The sequence below is a fragment of the Scardinius erythrophthalmus genome (genome assembly GCF_964197995.2).
Source record: "Scardinius erythrophthalmus genome assembly, chromosome: 16".
Taxonomy (NCBI): domain Eukaryota; kingdom Metazoa; phylum Chordata; class Actinopteri; order Cypriniformes; family Leuciscidae; genus Scardinius; species Scardinius erythrophthalmus.
The window spans coordinates 4,405,873-4,425,303 of record NC_138236.1 but is presented as its reverse complement, the minus strand read 5'-3'; the positions used below and the strand labels follow the sequence as shown (position 1 = coordinate 4,425,303).

The window sequence follows — 19,431 nt, the reverse complement described above, 5'->3', positions numbered from 1 at the left end:
AACATTTGAGAAGTAGTTATACCCTTTGTGAACAAAGTCACTAAGTTTCAGTCCAATGCGATAACATTAACTAGTATTTTCGGGAAAAATAACAATTTTCTCCGGGTCAAAATTACCCGAACACAACCTGAGATTTTTCTGACCCCACTGCCAGATATTTATTCTTGTTGTGGAATCAACATGAAATCAAAACTGACAATTCTTATTTTTTATGAAATATTGCAGTATTTATTCTAAATTATTTATTTGTGCACATCATTATTATTATTTTTTTATTCATGTGCCACATAATCTTGAATCAAACTAACTTCCTCTCTCTCTCACAGCTCTTCTCTTCTCTGCTCTGATGATGTGTTTTAATGGCTTGGGGGCGGGGCAACCTGTCACTCACATGAAATCGACCAATAGCAAACCACAACCATCCAATCAATTCCCCAATGACAAAATCAAGTCTCATCCAAATCTGTTCTTGTTCAAGAAGCTGTTTCACTCAGATTTACATCACAAAGATGATCGCAACTTGTTTCATAACCACTTTAAAGGGGTGGTATAATGCCCTTTTCACAAGATGTAAAATAAGTCCCCAGAGTGTGTATATGAAGTTTTAGCTCAAAATACCCATATGGCATGTTAAAATGTACAATTTTTAAGGGTGAGCAAAAATGCACCATTTTGTGTCTGTCCCTTTAAATGCAAATGAGCTGCTGCTCCCGGCACAGAGGGCGGAGCTACAACAGCTTGCACTCACACACACATGCACTGAAAATTTAAAAAACTTTTAGCCTTTTATGTTCAAACCGGATTCAGACAATGATGGAGAGACTCTAGAAAAAGTGACAACATGTAGAAGCAACAGGACATTTCTGAATGGTTAGTTGGTGAATTTATGTAGCTTATGTGTAGTTATCTTATAGTCATTGATTAGCATATTCTGTCTTGATAATCTATAAATCGTGTTCAGGGGGCGGGGTTTATGTAAATTCTAGGGTTGGTGATGTCACTAACCCTGGAGGAATGTCCTGTAGTCTCTACCAGCCGTTTGTTGTAGTCCTTAAAAAGCGATTTCTTTAAAAGCAAATATCTCCCTTTGCTTTGAACTTTGAGCGTTGTAACTTTGCAGATGTTGTTTATGCTCAAACAGCAACATTACACACTAACTAAAGTTAGAAAAGTCAAATCATAATCAACCACCCCTTTAAGCATGAAAATAAGTACACACCCTGTAGAGGGCAGCGGTGTCCGTCCTTCAGCTCACAGTTCTGCAGCTCCTGGAGGAGAAACACAGAGATCGAGAGAGGTGTTAGTTCAATATCCAGCCCAGAAACCTCAGAAAAAACAAACGCCTCCATCTGAAGCATTTCCTCCTCAGGGACGGAAAAACCATGATAGTGTCACATAAGATTAAATCTCACTGCGAAATACCTTCCACCTTGGACCCTAAAGCAACAGAGAGAAACAGTTGAGTTCCTGCAGTAAAAGATAATCCTATTAATTTTCTCCATAGAGAATTTCATACTATTGGTTATGCCGGTTTCCCTGTGCTGTGTTGTAATAGCGCTGACCATATTTACATTTGTTCATTTGGCAGGCAGACAATGCATTCAAGGCATACATTTGATCAGTTCATCCAAACGTATGATAGAAATACTTGCATATTTGCCCAATTATGTCTCATCTACCACGTTTCCTTTTCTCTGATGACTTGAGAGATTTTCATAAACAGAAAAATGTGGGGGTTTTGTTGCTAAAGTATCACATGGAACTAGTTAAATCCAGGAATATGCCTAACAATGAGACCGAAACAGACGAGACTGAGGCCTGTCATAAACACCATCAGAAAACATCAACGTCTGGACCACAAAAATGCACCGCGGTACATGGCGTACAAATCCCAACCTGCTCATGTAAGGTAAGCAGTCAACAACTACCTCAACCACAACCATGTTCATGAAGTCTCCTATGCTTATATTGCGAAATATTATTACAATTTAAATGTAAAATGTAATTTATTCCTGTGATCAAAGCATCATTACTCCAGTCTTCAGTGTCACATGATCCTTCGGAAATCTTTCTAATGTGCTGATTTTCTGCTAAAAAAAAAAACATTTCTGATTATGTCAGGACTCTGGCTTGATCTTCAGCCTTTCTGCTGTGTTTGTCTTGTGTCTTGATTGTCAGTTCACCTCACTCTACTCTCACAGCTGAATCCCATCCTAATTAGTGCTCTCACTCTCATTAATCACACACCTGTTTCCCATTTTCTGCACTGATTTTCTCCACTACTTATGCTTCTCTCTTTCTTTGGTTCTCTGTCAGTGTGTCTTGGTTTCAGTCCGCTTCACCACTGTCCCCTTGCCTGAAGTCTCGTTTTGGTTGCTTCTAAACCTTGTCTGATTATTTGATCCTGTTTTGTTGTTTATTTGTCCAGTTCCTGTTCCCTATCTCAACTCAGCTTGCTCACCCGGCTTTTGACTCCCCTGCCTTCGTCCTGGACTATTGCCTTGGCCTCATCCTTGAAACTGTTGATCCGCTACTGGTTTTTGACCCCAGCCTGTCCATTGGATTTCGCCTCTGTCTCGCCCTCTTACTTGGTAGCTCGGCTACCAATTATTTTATGTTTTGCTTTGTTTTGTTTTTCAAGCTTTTGGACAATAAATTCTATTCTGAATTGATCTGCTCTTGGGTTCCTATTGTCTCTGCACCTCCCTAACAGTACACACTGACCAGGATGGACCCAGCAGACCAATCTCAGCTACGCTCAGCTGTGGAGGCCCAGGGTGCGTTACTGGGACAGCATCAAGGGGAGCTGGTGGCCGCTCATCAAACCATGGACTCTCTAGTCAGCCAGGTTACTGAACTTACAGAGACTATTCGCCGGATGCAGACCGATCGCAATCCTATGGCACCGGCCATCGAACGCCCTCTTGTCACTCAGGAACCACGCATCAACAACCCTCCCATATATTCCGGTGAGCCTTCAATGTGTCGTGCATTCATGATTCAGTGTGAGGTGATATTTTTTCTGCAACCCCTCACTTATGCCTCAGACACTGCCAGAGTGGCATTCGTCATCTCCCTTCTCGCCGGCCGGGCCCGGGAATGGGTTACTTCTGTCTGGGCTGCAAAGGCAGCGTGCTGCGAGGACTTTCTCAGCTTCAAGGCAGAATTTGTCAAGATATTCGACCGCTCAGCGCTCGGTAAGGAGGCGTCGCGGCTCTTGGCAGCACTGCGTCAGGGGAGACGTTCAGTGGCGGACTTCGCCATTGAGTTCCGCACCCTCGCAGCTTCAAGTATGTGGAATGAAGCAGCACTGGTTGCCAGGTTTACGGAGGCGCTGGAGGACGACCTAAAGGATGAGATGTATGCTCACGAACTCCCTGAACACCTGGATGAACTTGTTGACCTGGCCATCCGCCTAGACAACCGTCGGGATCTTCGTAGGAGAGCTCGGTTCCCTCCATCCATGTCATTAGTCGACCTCGCACCTACCTCCTCCGTGTCTGCTGCTCCAGACCACCTACCTGCTCCTGAAGCTATGCAGTTGGGCAGGTACCGTTTGTCTGCAGAGGAGAAACAGAAACGTCTGTCTAAGGGACAATGTCTCTACTGTGGTCGTCTCGGACATTTTGCTTCGTCCTGCCCGGCAAAAGCCAACGCTCGCCAGTAAACGTGGGGATACTGGCGAGCGCTACTTCTACCACCCCACCCACTGGTTCCCGCTCCATGCTTCCAGCTTCAGTCATTCATAAAGGTGCTGTTCACCAACTCTCTGCCCTCATTGATTCGGGAGCCGAAGGGAATTTTGATTTTTCTTGGGCCTCGAAGAGAGGCATTTCTTTTCAGTCTCTTTCTCCTATCCTTTCAGTTCTCGCCTTGGATGGGAGGGAACTGACCACTATTTCTCAGACCTCTGTTCCTTTAGAGCTTGTCACCTCTGGCAATCACAGAGAAGAAATAGTGTTTTTTGTTTGTCACTCACCCCTCACTCCCGTGATCCTTGGTCACCCCTGGTTAACCACTCACAATCCTCACATAAACTGGTCAGAGAGCACAATCTTATCGTGGAGTCCACATTGTCATGCCCATTGTCTTGTGTCTGCCTTGTCTCCTGTCTCCTCTGTCCCTGTGTTGCAGGAAGAGCTGATCGATCTTTCCAGAGTTCCTGAGGTCTACCATGATCTGAGGGCGGTCTTCAGCCACTCCCGGGCCTCATCTCTTCCTCCGCACCGTCCCTATGATTGCGCCATCAACCTTCTTCCGGGCACTTCTCCGCCTAAGGGACGGTTGTTCTCCTTGTCCGCCCCCGAACGGGCGGCCATGGAGAAATATCTATCAGAGTCTCTGGCGGCCGACATTATTCTTCCTTCTTCCTCTCCGGCGGGAGCGGGGTTCTTCTTCGTGAAGAAGAAGGATGGTTCCTTGCGCCCCTGCATTGATTATCGGGGGCTGAACGACATCACCGTTAAAAACAGGTATCCCCTGCCGTTGATGTCGTCGGCCTTCGAGATCCTGCAGGGGGCAAGGTACTTCACGAAGCTGGACCTCCGCAACGCATACCATTTGGTTCGGATCAGGGAGGGGGACGAGTGGAAGACGGCTTTTAACACCCCCACGGGACACTTCGAGTACCGGGATCTTCCCTTCGGTTTGACTAACGCCCCAGCCGTCTTCCAGGCGCTCGTCAACGATGTGCTGAGAGACATGATCAACAAGTTTGTCTTTGTGTATCTGGATGACATTTTGATCTTTTCTCGTTCACTCCAGGTACACATTCAGCATGTTAGACGGGTGCTGCAGCGCCTGCTGGAGAACCAACTGTTTGCTAAGGCGGAGAAGTGTTCTTTCCACAACCAGTCGGTTCCGTTCTTGGGACACATCGTTTCGGTGGAGGGGATTCGTGTGGATCCCGCTAAGGTAAGAGCCGTCTCCGACTGGCCCACACCTGGCAACCGAAAGTCACTACAGAGTTTTATCGTATTTGCTAATTTCTACAGGCGGTTTATCCGTAATTTTGGCCAGGTGGCGGCCCCTCTGACTGCATTAACCTCCACAAGGACACCGTTTTGCTGGTCCTCATCCGCTCAGGCGGCCTTTGATGAACTCAAGAAGAGGTTTTCATCTGCACCTATATTAATTACTCCAGACCCTACCCGGCAGTTCATTGTGGAGGTTGATGCGTCAGAGATAGGTGTCGGAGCGGTTCTTTCCCAGCGATATTCCCTTGACAACAAACTGCACCCTTGTGCATTCTTCTCTCACCGATTGTCTCCCACAGAACGGAACTACGACATCGGCAATCGTGAGCTGTTGGCAGTGCGGCTGGCTTTGGGGGAGTGGCGCCACTGGTTGGAGGGTGCGGTGGAGCCTTTTCTGGTTTGGACTGATCACCGGAACTTGGAGTATATCCAAACCGCCAAACGGTTGAATTCCAGGCAGGCTCGCTGGGCACTTTTCTTTGGTCGCTTTAATTTTACCCTGTCTTACCGGCCTGGTTCCAAAAACGTCAAGCCTGACGCACTCTCTCTTGTCAGTTTCCTGTCCCGGAGGACGCAACCCCGCCAGACACCATCCTTCCTCCAGGTCGTGTGGTGGGGTCCGTCACCTGGGACATCGAGAGATGCGTCAGGCAGGCCCAGTCGGGGGCAGAGGTACCAGAGAGAGTCCCGGCGGGTCTGCTGTTCGTTCCGGAGTCGGTTCGGCCGGGGGTTCTGGAGTGGGGCCACTCGTCCAGGCTGGCCTGTCACCCAGGAGTGAGGAGAACGTTGGCTTCCATCCGCCAGCGTTTCTGGTGGCCGGGCATGGGGGGGGATGTCCGGGGTTTTGTAGTCGCTTGCTCGGTCTGTGCTCAAAACAAGTCCTCTAATTCTGTACCCGCTGGTTTGCTCCAACCCCTTCCCGTTCCCTCCCGCCCCTGGTCCCACATTGCGCTGGACTTTGTGTCGGGGTTACCAGAGTCCAGTGGCAATACAGTTGTCCTTACCGTAGTGGATCGCTTTTCCAAGGCGGTCCACTTCATTCCCCTTCCCAAACTCCCCTCTGCCAAGGAGACCGCCCAGAAGGTCGTCGACCACGTCTTTCGGATCCACGGTCTTCCGGAGGACGTGGTCTCCGACCGGGGGCCTCGGTTCATCTCCCATTTCTGGAGGGAGTTCTGTCGACAGATTGGAGCTACTGCTAGTTTGTCGTCAGGATTCCATCCACAAACCAACGGCCAGACCGAGCGTGCGAACCAGGACCTCGGGAGGGCTCTCCGCTGTCTGGCCTCTCATAACCCTTCTTCCTGGTGCCAGCAGCTTACGTGGGTTGAGTATGCTCACAATACCTTGCCGGTGTCGTCTACTGGGTTATCCCCATTTTCTTGTTGTCTTGGGTATCAACCTCCTCTGTTTCCCTCACAGGGTCCCGAAGCTGCGGTTCCTTCAGTTCAGGCATTTATCAATCGATGCCGGCGGACCTGGAGGAGGGCCAGGGAAGCACTTCTAAGAACCAGGGACCGCACCAAGAGATTGGCGGACCGCCGTCGGGCTGAGGCACCCAAGTATGTTTGTGGACAAAAGGTGTGGCTCTCCACCAAGGACCTGCCCCTTAAGGTGCCATCCAAGAAGTTGGCACCGCGGTTCATTGGGCCATACCCCATTGTTAAGGTGATCAGCCCGGTGGCGGTTCGGCTTCGGCTTCCGCATCCCCTTCGTCGAGTGCACCCGGTGTTTCATGTGTCTTGTGTTAAACCTTTTATACGTTCCCTTTCTTCATCTCCCCCCATCCCTTCAAAAAGAACCCCTCCCCCCCCCTTGATGGTTGAGGGCGCCCCCGCCTTCACAGTTAGGAAGATTCTGGATTCCAGGCGTCGGGGCAGAGGATACCAGTACCTGGTCGATTGGGAAGGGTACGGTCCGGAGGAGAGATGTTGGGTCCCGACCCGGGACATTCTGGACCGTTCTCTTATTGAGGAATACCATCGATCTGCTCCTCGTCCTGGGAAGCCTGGTGGCATTCCTGGGGCGGGGGGTACTGTCAGGACTCTGGTTTGATCTTCAGCCTTTCTGCTGTGTTTGTCTTGTGTCTTGATTGTCAGTTCACCTCACTCTACTCTCACAGCTGAATCCCATCCTAATTAGTGCTCTCACTCTCATTAATCACACACCTGTTTCCCATTTTCTGCACTGATTTTCTCCACTACTTATGCTTCTCTCTTTCTTTGGTTCTCTGTCAGTGTGTCTTGGTTTCAGTCCGCTTCACCACTGTCCCCTTGCCTGAAGTCTCGTTTTGGTTGCTTCTAAAGACCTTTAAAACCTTGTCTGATTATTTGATCCTGTTTTGTTGTTTATTTGCCCAGTTCCTGTTCCCTATCTCAACTCAGCTTGCTCACCCGGCTTTTGACTCCCCTGCCTTCGTCCTGGACTATTGCCTTGGCCTCATCCTTGAAACTGTTGATCCGCTACTGGTTTTTGACCCCAGCCTGTCCATTGGATTTCGCCTCTGTCTCGCCCTCTTACTTGGTAGCTCGGCTACCAATTATTTTATGTTTTGCATTGTTTTGTTTTTCAAGCTTTTGGACAATAAATTCTATTCTGAATTGATCTGCTCTTGGGTTCCTATTGTCTCTGCACCTCCCTAACAGATTATTAACCCTCAGAGGTCGGAGATCACGCCGGCGTGATCTGCTCGCTTTTTTCCTTATGAGTTGAATTGAGACCCGAAATACTCTTTTGACTTTGATTTTACAAAACAAGTTTCATACATCAATCGATTCTGTTAAATGTGTATTATTTTTGTGTATACTCACAATAAAAACAAAGTGTTGTGCTTTTTGCCAAATAAAGAAAAATAAACACGAGGCGAGTTCTGCCTTCTCTCTGCCTGTGTAGTCCATTCTGAAACGCGTCCGAAAATGAACAATAACTCAGCGAATACTCAGTCAAACAGGCATACAGTCACACAGGCATGAAGCTTGAATTCTCTTCTTTTTAATGAAGTAATTTATATAAAAAACAAATATTCTCATCTTGTGAAATCTGTATTAAAAGAGAGCGATTCCAGTCGAGCTAATTACATCTAATTCAGATGTAATGTGACTCCGCCCACGGAGAGCGTGCGCTATTCAAACGCAAATGTCTGAGGCAATCCGCGCAATCCTGTGAACGCCCACATATCAGCGCGAGAAAACACAAGTTTATTCAGATCATTACTTGTTTACACCGTCTTGCAGCTGTGAGGAATAATAATGGAAAATGTCCCCCAGAAGTGCGGGTATATCGAGGAGCGAGCTGAGGAATACTAGTAAGTTTTTTCCTTCTCACGTGAATTTCTTCACGTGGGTTTCTGTTTGTGAATGAATGAACGGCAGAGATGCGCGCTGTTTACCACAGCTGGCAAAGACAGTTTAAATTTAAATCGCGTGTGTGAATGAATGATGATGTTTCAGCAAACTGTATTGCTATACTGAGATGAGTAAAAATCGACTGAAATATGCTGAAATAAAATGTAGGCTATTTGTATAAGCAACGTATTAAACTGCAAATTAACAATATGCCCTAATATTTCATGAAAACAACGTTACAGTCAGGCGAAATATGAAAGTAATGAATACATAGATAAAATGTAGGCCTAAAATCATTTTTTTTAACAAAGAAAAAGTACACTTGAAATATTGTTGAAATTGTAATATTTTTGTAATTGTAACCTTTTTAATAAAATGGCAAAACATATTTACAAGATAGATGTAAGCAAAATCTTAAATGGTCAATATAAGTCTTCTTCTAAATATATCTTGCATTGTGGCTCAGTCAGTGTCACACCTGAATGAATGGCTAATTATGCAGAGTCATTATGCAGAGTGGGTGTTCTAAGTTGTAAACCACTCCTCGTTCACGCCCACTCGCATATTGGCTTTCCAAGCAAAACCTGTTTTACATCAATTTAAATCAATGTATTGTTTTATGTGAACGATAAAGCAAGACTATTTTCACATAATTTTGAAGAAAAAACACTAGGCGAGGACATCCATTATTCAAAAGTCTTATTGACACATATTTACTATGTGTTTTATGGCCTTATTTCAGAAATTTTATTTTTTATTTTTTTCAATAACCATGCATAAACATTATTCTCTCAAAAATGAAAACATGTACATACACGTGGCTCACATATTATGGTAGCCCTGTTTGTGCTTTATAGAGTGAATTTACACCTTTGCCATTAATGTGTTTATAAGCAACTGAAAAAAGCACAAATGTCAGGGCATGTCAGAACATCTCAAGGGCCCCAAAAACAGTCCAGACCCCAGAGGGTTAATGTTGAAAACAATTTTTGCTGCTTCATATTTTTTAAGGATTCTTTGATGATCAAAAAGTTCAAACCAACAGCATTCATTTGAAATAGATTTTTTTGTAACATTATAAATGTCTTTAACTTTTGATAAATTTATTGCATCCTTGAATTCATTTCTTCTTACTGACCCCACACTTTTGAACAGATGCATAGATGCATACACATAAAAACAAAAAAAAGGCAAACCTGTGAATATCAATGATTTGAACATGCTTTTTATGCTGCAACACATTCTGATATAGTCATCCGAGGCGGGTCCAAATGTGTTTTCAGGAATCCAATAAGCTGTATTGATTTCAAACGGATCCGCCTCCCAGGTTAAACACAGAACGCAACACTGAGATGATTTCCAGCCGCAGAACGGCCATGTTTTCTTTAAAGTCACGTGTCTGAGGCATGAAAGCCCAGTAAACTCATTACCACCCAGAGCAACAGATGCATCCCAGAGCTGCATGCAGGACCTGACCGCCCTCTGCATTTTAAAGGCTGACACATGGTATTTTACCCATAATGCCATCACCCACTGAGGCCCTTTTTAAGCAGCAATGTGTGGGCCATATGGTTAATTAAGAGAGAGCTGGTTCCAATCCACAGCTGAAGAAAAAACAGGCCCTGGTTTCTTTATCGTCTCGCGCTGCCTTCCATCTCTGCCTCTTTGAGCTCAAACTCCACCAGTTCAATCACAACAAAGACTGTTAGTGTGTCGAAAGAGCATCTGGAGGCACATGCATGTGTTCTGTGGGCCATTATTCGTGGAAGAAGCGCGTGACAACTCTAAAATGTGTCGTGGCGAATCAGATCTCAGCATTACGGCTCTTGAGAGAGGAGTGTTTGTTGCTGTTTGTTCCTGCTTCATGCAGAGTGGCTTTCTTGTGTTAAAGAAAGAGGTGGTAAAGAACAGATTCACCTGTCAGCCTCACTACTAACCAGGATTAACTTGGTTGAACTATCGCTACTGATGTCCAAAACTCTTTACAGCAAGTTCTCTATGATAACATTAGATAACGCATTGGCTATCATGAACTAACAATGAGCAATATATATTTTTTACAAGATTTGTTCATCTTTGTTAATGTTAGAAAATAAAATTACAAAAATTAAGAGTAAAATGTGTTTTGGAAAATATACATTTCATATAAAAATTGAAAATGGTATTTTTGTGCATTTTTCATAACAATAAATATAACATTTTATTCAAATCAAATCAGGTACGAGCAATAGTGACTTAATCAACACCACTATCTACATTATTCTTCAGGCTAGTAAGTGTAAAGGAACAATGAAAGCATCTGATTGTTCACACGTGAACTCATGAAACTCTGACATTAACAACAAACGAAAGCCTGATCCCTCTGTGTGACTCCCAGCTTCCCTCAAAGAGACGGAAAGTAAAAAAAATGCATTATTAAAATATGAATTATTGAGTACAACATACTAGTGGATTCTATAAAGAAACAAAAGCTCTTAATTCCAGAAGATTCTCAGTCTGGACTGAAAAACAGATGTGTTCTCGACACGCTCCAGACGGCAGAGAGGAAGCGGCGGTGAGGAAAGAAAAAAACACACATATTTACACTGTCAAGCAATTCTGCTTTTCTTTCTACAGACCTCTAGCATGTGTGTACACCAGAGTATCTATCTATCTATCTATCTATCTATCTATCTATCTATCTATCTATCTATCGTTCTATCTATCGTTCTACCGTTCTAACTTTCCTATCGTTCCATCCATCCATAAGGACTATAAACTTTATATTTTTCTAGATCTACTTTACAGTTTTCTTTGAATTTCAGTTAATTTTTACTCTTTCGCCTTTGCTTTCCAATTCAAATTCTGGAACTGATTAGAATTTAAAAAGTATTCTTAATTAAATGTCAATGGCCTACAAGCCATATTGACATAAATACACACACAGATTTCAACATTAATAAGAAAAGATTACTGAGCATCAAATCATCATATTAGAGTGATTTCTGAAGGATCATGTGACACTGAAGACTGGAGTAATGATGCTGAAAATTCAGCTTTGCGTCACAGAAATAAATTACATTTTAAAATATATTCACATAGAAAACAGTTATTTTAAATTGTAATAATATTGCACATTATTTACTTTATTTTTGATTAAATAAATGCAGCCTTGGTGAGCAGAAGAGACTTCTGAACTCTAGTGTACATGCGTGTTGCCAGTTTATGACGGACAGTAGCTGACGTGCATCTGGCTGTGTTGTGAGAGTTGGTCCGTAACGTCCCTGATGCTGTTCACGTCCAGACCAGACTCAGATCCAGCGGTCAACTCTGTGCCAAACCATCCACAGCATCTCACTAATGTTGTAATCTCTGCTTTGGTCTTGGCTTCTAGCAAAGAAAAAAATACTCCGGAGACTCTCACTTCTACACCCCGTTTACTTAAACGATTCAACACCAAAAACAAGCAGAGAACCGTGCTGCAAAAATGTTTATTTAAGCTTGTGCATGCATAACAAGAAGTTACTTTTCTACATAATCATGGAACGGCTATATTAAAAGCTATATTCAAAGTTCGCCCATTCGGTTTCATTGATGAGCTTTGTTTCGGGGCATGTGCTGATGAACAACACGGTACCAGCGGCCCACAGATGGCCAAAGGGTTTCCACCCCAGTGCAGAGACTTTTCACCCCAAGGTCAGATGTGAGGCGCAGTGTTGGCAGGACATGAAGCGCTTCAGAGACTTCAGAAACAACAGCTGTGGAGCGAGTGTGTTCGCTCATCTGCGTCAGAGGCCCAGCCAGACATTTGAAGTTCCCCAGGCCTGTAAATCACAGAACATCTCGGCCTGACCGACGTTCATTACCGCTCTTATCGGCTTCCTCTGTGAGTGTAACACACTGACATTTATCTGCTAGAGAAAATCAGACTTATTTCATTAAACCCATCGCAGAATGAGCTACAGGCCTAATGCTTCTGGAGTTTAGATTGAGGAATTCACTACAAATGTGGCTGCACCTCAATTCGCCTACTTATACTATGCGCTAAAAGTATGTACGCTTTTTGTGAAAAAAAAAAAAAAGTACACACTTTTGAGTGTGTAGCAGAAGAGTAGGCAAGCTTTGGGACACACTACTTTGTCATTAGCTGTCCACTCTGTCACTAGTTACGTGCATTCTGTCACCGTTTAAACTGCCCTATCAATCATCTTGTCACAGTTAACATTCTACACATTTCGTTTCTTTTCATTTCCTACCGTATTGAAGAGAAATGTTGGAACTTGTTGATCGGCCGGTCGTAGGTCTTTCGTGTGGAGAACTCTCCTCGTGTGTTCGCACAATGATGCATTTAAAAGTTAATAACCTAAAGTATCTTTATAAAAGTTCACAATGTTGCAGATGAAATATAATGTGAATAACACTGAATACATATATTTTCATTTGGTTAGATACTGATTATTCGGTCTTGCACATCCGCCATGTTTGTAGTTTTTTAACACTTTTAATTTGTTTGTAGTTCTAATCGAATCCTCGTCCAACATGCAATGGGTTGTGGGCAGTTAGCCGTTAGAATAACACTGAATACATATATTTTCATCTGGTTAGATACCAAGGGGGTAATCCATCAGCCGGAAACTGAAGCTTCCCCGGGCGCTGCCATTGATTAGCAGACCATCACCTGCTGTTAGCATTCCATTGACTCCCATTCATTTTGGCATCACTTTGACAGCGAATAACTTTACATCTGAGGCGTTTAAAGACTCCATTTGTCCATTATTTATTTCTAAAGAAACACGAAAATGTATAAAAGGCTCCATTACCTTGTATCTTACGTTATGGCCCCGTAGAAGCCGTTTTTGTAAAAATAGGCTAACTGTCACGATGTAGTTTTGTGTCCTGTCATGTTTAGTGGTTCCCTGTTTGTCTATTAGTCATCCCAGGTGTTTCTGATTAACCACACCCCCTTGTTATCTTGTTTAGCTTGTTTGTCTGTGTATATATACCTCTGTGCTTCAGTTGTTGGGTGTCGGTCGTTGAAGTTGTTTGCTGTTCTTTGTAACCGTTCCTGAGTTCCTTGTTCTGAGTTCTGCTGTTCACCCTGTTTGTTTTCATTAAATTTAGTACTTGCATTTGGATTCTCTGTGCTGTATTCCTGCCTCAGCGTAACAGAACGACCGACCAAAATTATGAATCCAGCAGTACGGATCTCGCCTGATCATAACAGATTGATCCGGGAGTTCGCTGGACAGATCGCAGCCTTGGCCCTGGAGAGCTTCGATCTGTTCCAGTACACATGGGGTTTTGTTCCTCTCGCTGTCTCTTGCTCTCTGGGAGACGAGGCTATTAAGATGTGTTACCGGCTGGGGGCTAAGGAGGTTGACCCGAGGGAGCTCCCCGATCTCTCCGGTCTGGATTGGAGAGAGGCACTCTCCAGATGTCTAGAGAGCTTCCTCCCCAGGCACGCAAGGTCAACACCTGATCTTCACGTCCCGTCCAGCACAGCGCCTTCACCGCTGGTCCCGTCCAGCACAGAGCCCTCTTCACCGCTGGTCCCGTCCAGCACAGCGCCTTCACCGCTGGTCCCGTCCAGCACAGAGCCCTCTTCACTGCTGGTCCCGTTCAGCCCAGAGCCCTCTTCACCGCTGGTCCCGTCCAGCACAGAGCCCTCTTCACCGCTGGTTCCGTCCAGCACAGAGCCCTCTTCACCGCTGGTCCCGTCCAGCACAGAGCCCTCTTCACCGCTGGTTCCGTCCAGCACAGGGCCTTCACTGCTGGTCCCGTCCAGCTCAGAGCCCTCTTCGCCGCTGGTCCCGCCCAGCTCAGAGCCCTCTTCGCCGCTGGTTCTGTCCAGCTCAAAGCCTTCTTCATCGCTGGTCCTAACCAGCTCAGAGTCCTCTTCGCCGCTGGTCCTACCCAGCTCAAAGCCCTCGCCGCCGCTGGTCCCGTCAAGCTCAGAGTGCGCTTCTGCTGATCCAGAGACTGTTCACGTCGCTTCTGCTGATGCAGAGACTGTTCACGTCGCTTCTGCTGATCCAGAGACTGTTCACGTCGCTTCTGCTGATCCAGAGACTGTTCACGTCGCTTCTGCTGATCCAGAGACTGTTCACGTCACTTCTGCCGATCCAGAGAGTGAGCTTCACGTCACTTCTGCCGATCCAGAGACTGTTCACGTCACTTCTGCCGATCCAGAGACTGAGCTTCACGTCACGTCCGTCCGTCAAGTGTCTCGTCCCGCCGAGACTGAATCTGTTCCTGAGCCTGAAACTGATCCGGATACTGAGCTTGAATCTGTTCCTCTTCCTCTTTCTGCGCCTGTGTCTACAGACAAGATGGCCGACTCCACGCCTGTGTCTTCGGACAAGATGGTCGACTCCACGCCTGTGTCTTCGGACAAGATGGCCGACTCTACACCTGTGTCTTCGGACAAGATGGCCGACTCCACGCCTGTGTCTTCGGACAAGATGGCCGACTCCACGCCTGTGTCTTCGGACAAGATGGCCGACTCCACGCCTGTGTCTTCGGACAAGATGGCCGACTCCACGCCTGTGTCTTCGGACAAGATGGCCGACTCCACGCCTGTGTCTCCGGACACGATGACCTCCGCCACCGAACCAGTGTCTCAGGATGAGATGGTCTCCGCCGAGCCAGTTTCTACGGACAAGATGGCCGCTGACACGTCTGTTCCTGAGCCGGAGCCAGTGTCTGTTCCTGAGCCGGAGCCAGTGTCTGTTCCTGAGCCGGAGCCAGTGTCTGTTCCTGAGCCTGAGCCGGTGCCTGTGTCTGTTCCTGTTCCTGTGTCTGTTCCTGAGCCGGAGCCAGTGTCTGTTCCTGAGCCGGTGGTATCTGTTCCTGAACCAGGGGCTCCTCCGTGGCCGCCCGAAGGGTTCTCTCCGCCATGGCCGCCCGAATGGTCTTCTCCACCGTGGCCGCCCGAAGGTTCTTCACCGCCCTGGCCGCCCGAGGGGTCGTCTCCGCCCTGGCCGCCCGAGGGGTCGTCTCCGCCCTGGCCGCCCGAGGGGTCGTCTCCGCCCTGGCCGCCCGAGGGGTCGTCTCCGCCCTGGCCGCCCGAGGGGTCGTCTCCGCCCTGGCCGCCCGATGGACTGTCTGATCCGCCCTGGTCGCCTGCACTGCCTGATCCGCCCTGGTCGCCTGCACTGCCTGATCCGCCCTGGTCGCCTGCACTGCCTGATCCGCCCTGGTCGCCTGCACTGCCTGATCCGCCCTGGACTCCCATCCTTCTGCAGTCTCCAGGTTCTCTGCCGCCCCACGGGCCTGGCCCTCCATCCCGCCCCCAGGTCCGCCTCCGCTCCACCACCCTCCTGAACTATTGTTTTTTGTTTTGAGGGGCGTCAGGAGCCGCCCATAGGGGGGGGGGCTATGTCACGATGTAGTTTTGTGTCCTGTCATGTTTAGTGGTTCCCTGTTTGTCTATTAGTCATCCCAGGTGTTTCTGATTAACCACACCCCCTTGTTATCTTGTTTAGCTTGTTTGTCTGTGTATATATACCTCTGTGCTTCAGTTGTTGGGTGTCGGTCGTTGAAGTTGTTTGCTGTTCTTTGTAACCGTTCCTGAGTTCCTTGTTCTGAGTTCTGCTGTTCACCCTGTTTGTTTTCATTAAATTTAGTACTTGCATTTGGATTCTCTGTGCTGTATTCCTGCCTCAGCGTAACACTAACGATTGTGTCATAACCACGCGACTCTCTGTCGCACAGTAGAGAGATTACCGTATGGACACGAGGAGAAGCTCGCAGGCGATCGGGGGGACGTGGAGGCAAAATGACAAAATAATTAATCAAAATACTTAGCAAAAGTTTCTCCTGCTCCTAGCTCATGGACACATCCTACTCACACTCTCCGTCTCTGCAAGATTCGGAAGGGAATGATTCAGATTTCTCTTGGCACAGCTACTAGAAGACAGACGGGTTGCTCACGTCACATCTACGTCGTCAAGCTCAGTTTGAGTCTGCGCAGTCGCTCAGCCATCAGGAAGTGAGTGCTTCTAATTGACTTCACTTTTCTATGTTGAATCCAATGGGGTCGCTGTGTCCATTTCTTTTACTGTCTATGATATTTTCATCTGGTTAGATACTGATTATTCGGTCTTGTACAGCCGCCATGTTTGTAGTTTTTAACAATTTTAATTAATTTGTAGTTCTAATCGAATCCTCGTCCAACATGCAATGGGTTGTGGGCGGTTAGCCATTAGATGGCCCAAATGGCATCCTTCATGTGCACTTAAGGCACAAGACCATAGGGTGTCCCATTTGTCACATGCCTAATTCGAAATTATATGAAAATCTAGTATATCCAGAGTGGTTTATCTTCAGTTGATTTTCATTTTCATGTAATTTTCTCAATATATTTAGCTATTATTGAGCAACTGACAACATAGCTACAACTAACCGACTTCAATTCATACTGTACAAGGCCTCTAAATCCCGAAAAACATCCAGAGAGCCTCTCTGAAACCTGTACCAGATGTCTGGGCGTCTTTATGAGCCCCTCCTCAGACTGGAGCACAAATGTGCCACACACTTGAACCTCAGCAGCACCTCTCAAACAGCTTTTACAGGCCGCTCTTAAAAGGGAGCTGCAGAACACTTTCTCAGACCTTCAGTGTGGTTTGTGTATAATATTTAAAGGTTAGTATGAACACAAGACACAGAGTTCAGTGAGATGGTGCGGTTAAAACGTAGTAAATCCAGCTTAGTTATTCTAGAACGTCAAACAACTACACTGGTCTAGTTCTTCCAAGCTTTTTCTGAGCCTGATAGGCTAATGTATATTTGCAGTCATGAAGAGGTGTGTGTTAAAATAAGTGTGATCAAAAGAAACGTGCTACTGGGTGTAAATGCTGAAAATCACAATGGCTTCTTCCTCATGTATGGAAACCCATTTTCGCCACATAGGAAAACAAGGTTACACTTTATTTTAAGGTGTGCATGTTACTGTGTAATTATACATTTAAGTACTGACTCATAATAATTAACTACATGTACTTACTATAGGGTTAGAGTTAGAATTAGGGTTAGTTCCATGTAATTAAGCACAATTTATAGTAATTACTATAGTAAGTACATGAAACGCGTAACTGATGGACTTTTTATATCATAATTTTGATGTCAGTTATGATTTTTCTTTATTTTATGGAAATGGTCGTTCATAAAAATGAAATGCATTCACAGCACATTTTACTTCCATAATCTGACGCATTTACGAGTGAAGTGGGATATTCAACAAGATATATAATTCTGTGGAACGACTGAGAAATGATTTGAGCAGTCTTTATATGACAGCCGTGAACCACAACTAGCCTATTACTTTCACGTACAAACACATATTTAAGTACAATAGAGGATTTAAACATGCAACACACACAATGCTAATCCTAAACAACATCAACAGGAACAGCAGATTCTGATGAGCGAGTTTGGAGTTCAGAAATTGTTGCACCTTAATCACGAAAAATCCAACCGCATGGCGTCTGATTTCAGCCACAGATTAAAAGCCCTTTAAGAGCTTGACCCGTATCCACTCCGGATAGTGTCTGACATACGAGTGTTATCTCTCTGTCGCCACCTCACCAGACCGGTTTCTTTTGTACACGCTGCGCACGCTTCTCCCACCCATGAACGGTGCAGCTGGCAGACCCACAAGGCCACAGACATTCTTGACGCTCGTGCAGGAACAGGCTTTAATCCAAGATGTGAAGTTCCTCACGGCTATGACATCGGCCAGGGGTCACCGGCGGGTCAACCGCGACCCGCTCCATGTTTGACCTAAAAATACACTCCTGCTCCACCACGAGAAGTGATGAACACATCAAATGGAGCGGAGCCAATGGACCACTGGTGTTAACGCCAAACGGACGGGTTCAACACAATGAACCGCGCCGCAGGAATATAAACAGACTACGAGGAAGGGACTGTATATAAATGTATATACACCTCATTGTTGCGCTGGCTTCCTGAAACGCTAAAGGTGAAGGTTCCTCTCGTCCATCACCCCTTTATGTAGATCAGTCGCAGGAACATACAAGTTAAACTGCAGTTTATAACAATAAAATACCACATTTTAAATATATAACCATCAAATAATGCAATTTCTTTTTGCAAGCAGAGCCGCAATGCGTGTGATGACAGTACATGCCATCATTTATAACAGGATAAATCATCCAAAAGCTTAAAAATACTGTCTTCGGAGAATGCATTATAAGGTAAGAACTAAAGCATCAAGGCAAAACCGAATCGAACGTGCCTCCTGAGATACCTTCATCTGATTGATTTTTGAAGGCAGATGCATCCTTCGCTGCCTTTGATATCCCACAATCCTGTGCTTCTCATTCCCTGACAGTTGAGCTAAAAGTAAAGATGGCGTCTGAAATTGCTATTGCTGGTCAGTTTGTGTAAATGTACGTTTTTGATCAAAGTTTCCACTTCTGATGTAATTTATAGCAATAAATGACTATTGAAGTAATTAAATATTCGCTTAGTTTTCATCAAAGCTCGCTCTATGCAGAAGATCAATAAACCGTTACGCCGCCTCAGAAGTCTGTCCGAAATCAGTTTCGTGAGGTGCCTTCATGTGCAAACGCTGCCGTTGTTGTGCCTAAGTTAATTTGACAAAACATTTCGATACAAAAAACGAATGGCTTACAGAGATACAAATTAGCACTGATTCATTTGAATTTATGACAAGTCATTACTATGACATAAAAAGCCATGTCAAATGTCATAATTATGAATTTTTATGTCATAATTTACAAATACTTAATGCCTCATGGACATTCAGATGAATTAAATGAATCAAAAATAGGTTGTCATTGTTACAGTGTAATTATATATTTAAGTACTGAGTAATATTAATGAACTACATGTACTTACTATAGGGTTAGGGTAGGATTAGGATTTGGTTGAAGGTTAATTGCATGTAATTATGTATAATTTACTGTTATTACTATGGTAAGTACATGTAACATGTAACAAAGACACTGTAAAATAAAGTGTTACCCAAAAATATACTCTGAAAACAAGTCTTATCTACACAATTCTGCTTGTCAGGTAAGTGTCTGAAGAAAATGTGATATTTTTACTGGACATAAGACGAAAATTTGGATTAAGAATCCACAGAC

The 19,431-nt window shown here is 45.3% G+C and overlaps 1 protein-coding gene across 1 annotated transcript in view; it reads right to left on the bottom strand.

Annotated features, from left to right (window-relative positions):
* Positions 1-19,431, bottom strand: part of nkd2b (NKD inhibitor of WNT signaling pathway 2b) — a 49,517-nt gene that overhangs the window by 9,106 nt on the left and 20,980 nt on the right. Inside the window, exon 4 of the mRNA XM_081388086.1 lies at positions 1,220-1,268. Within this exon, the coding sequence (XP_081244212.1) occupies positions 1,220-1,268 (49 nt within the window). The remainder of the gene's footprint in view (positions 1-1,219; positions 1,269-19,431) is intronic.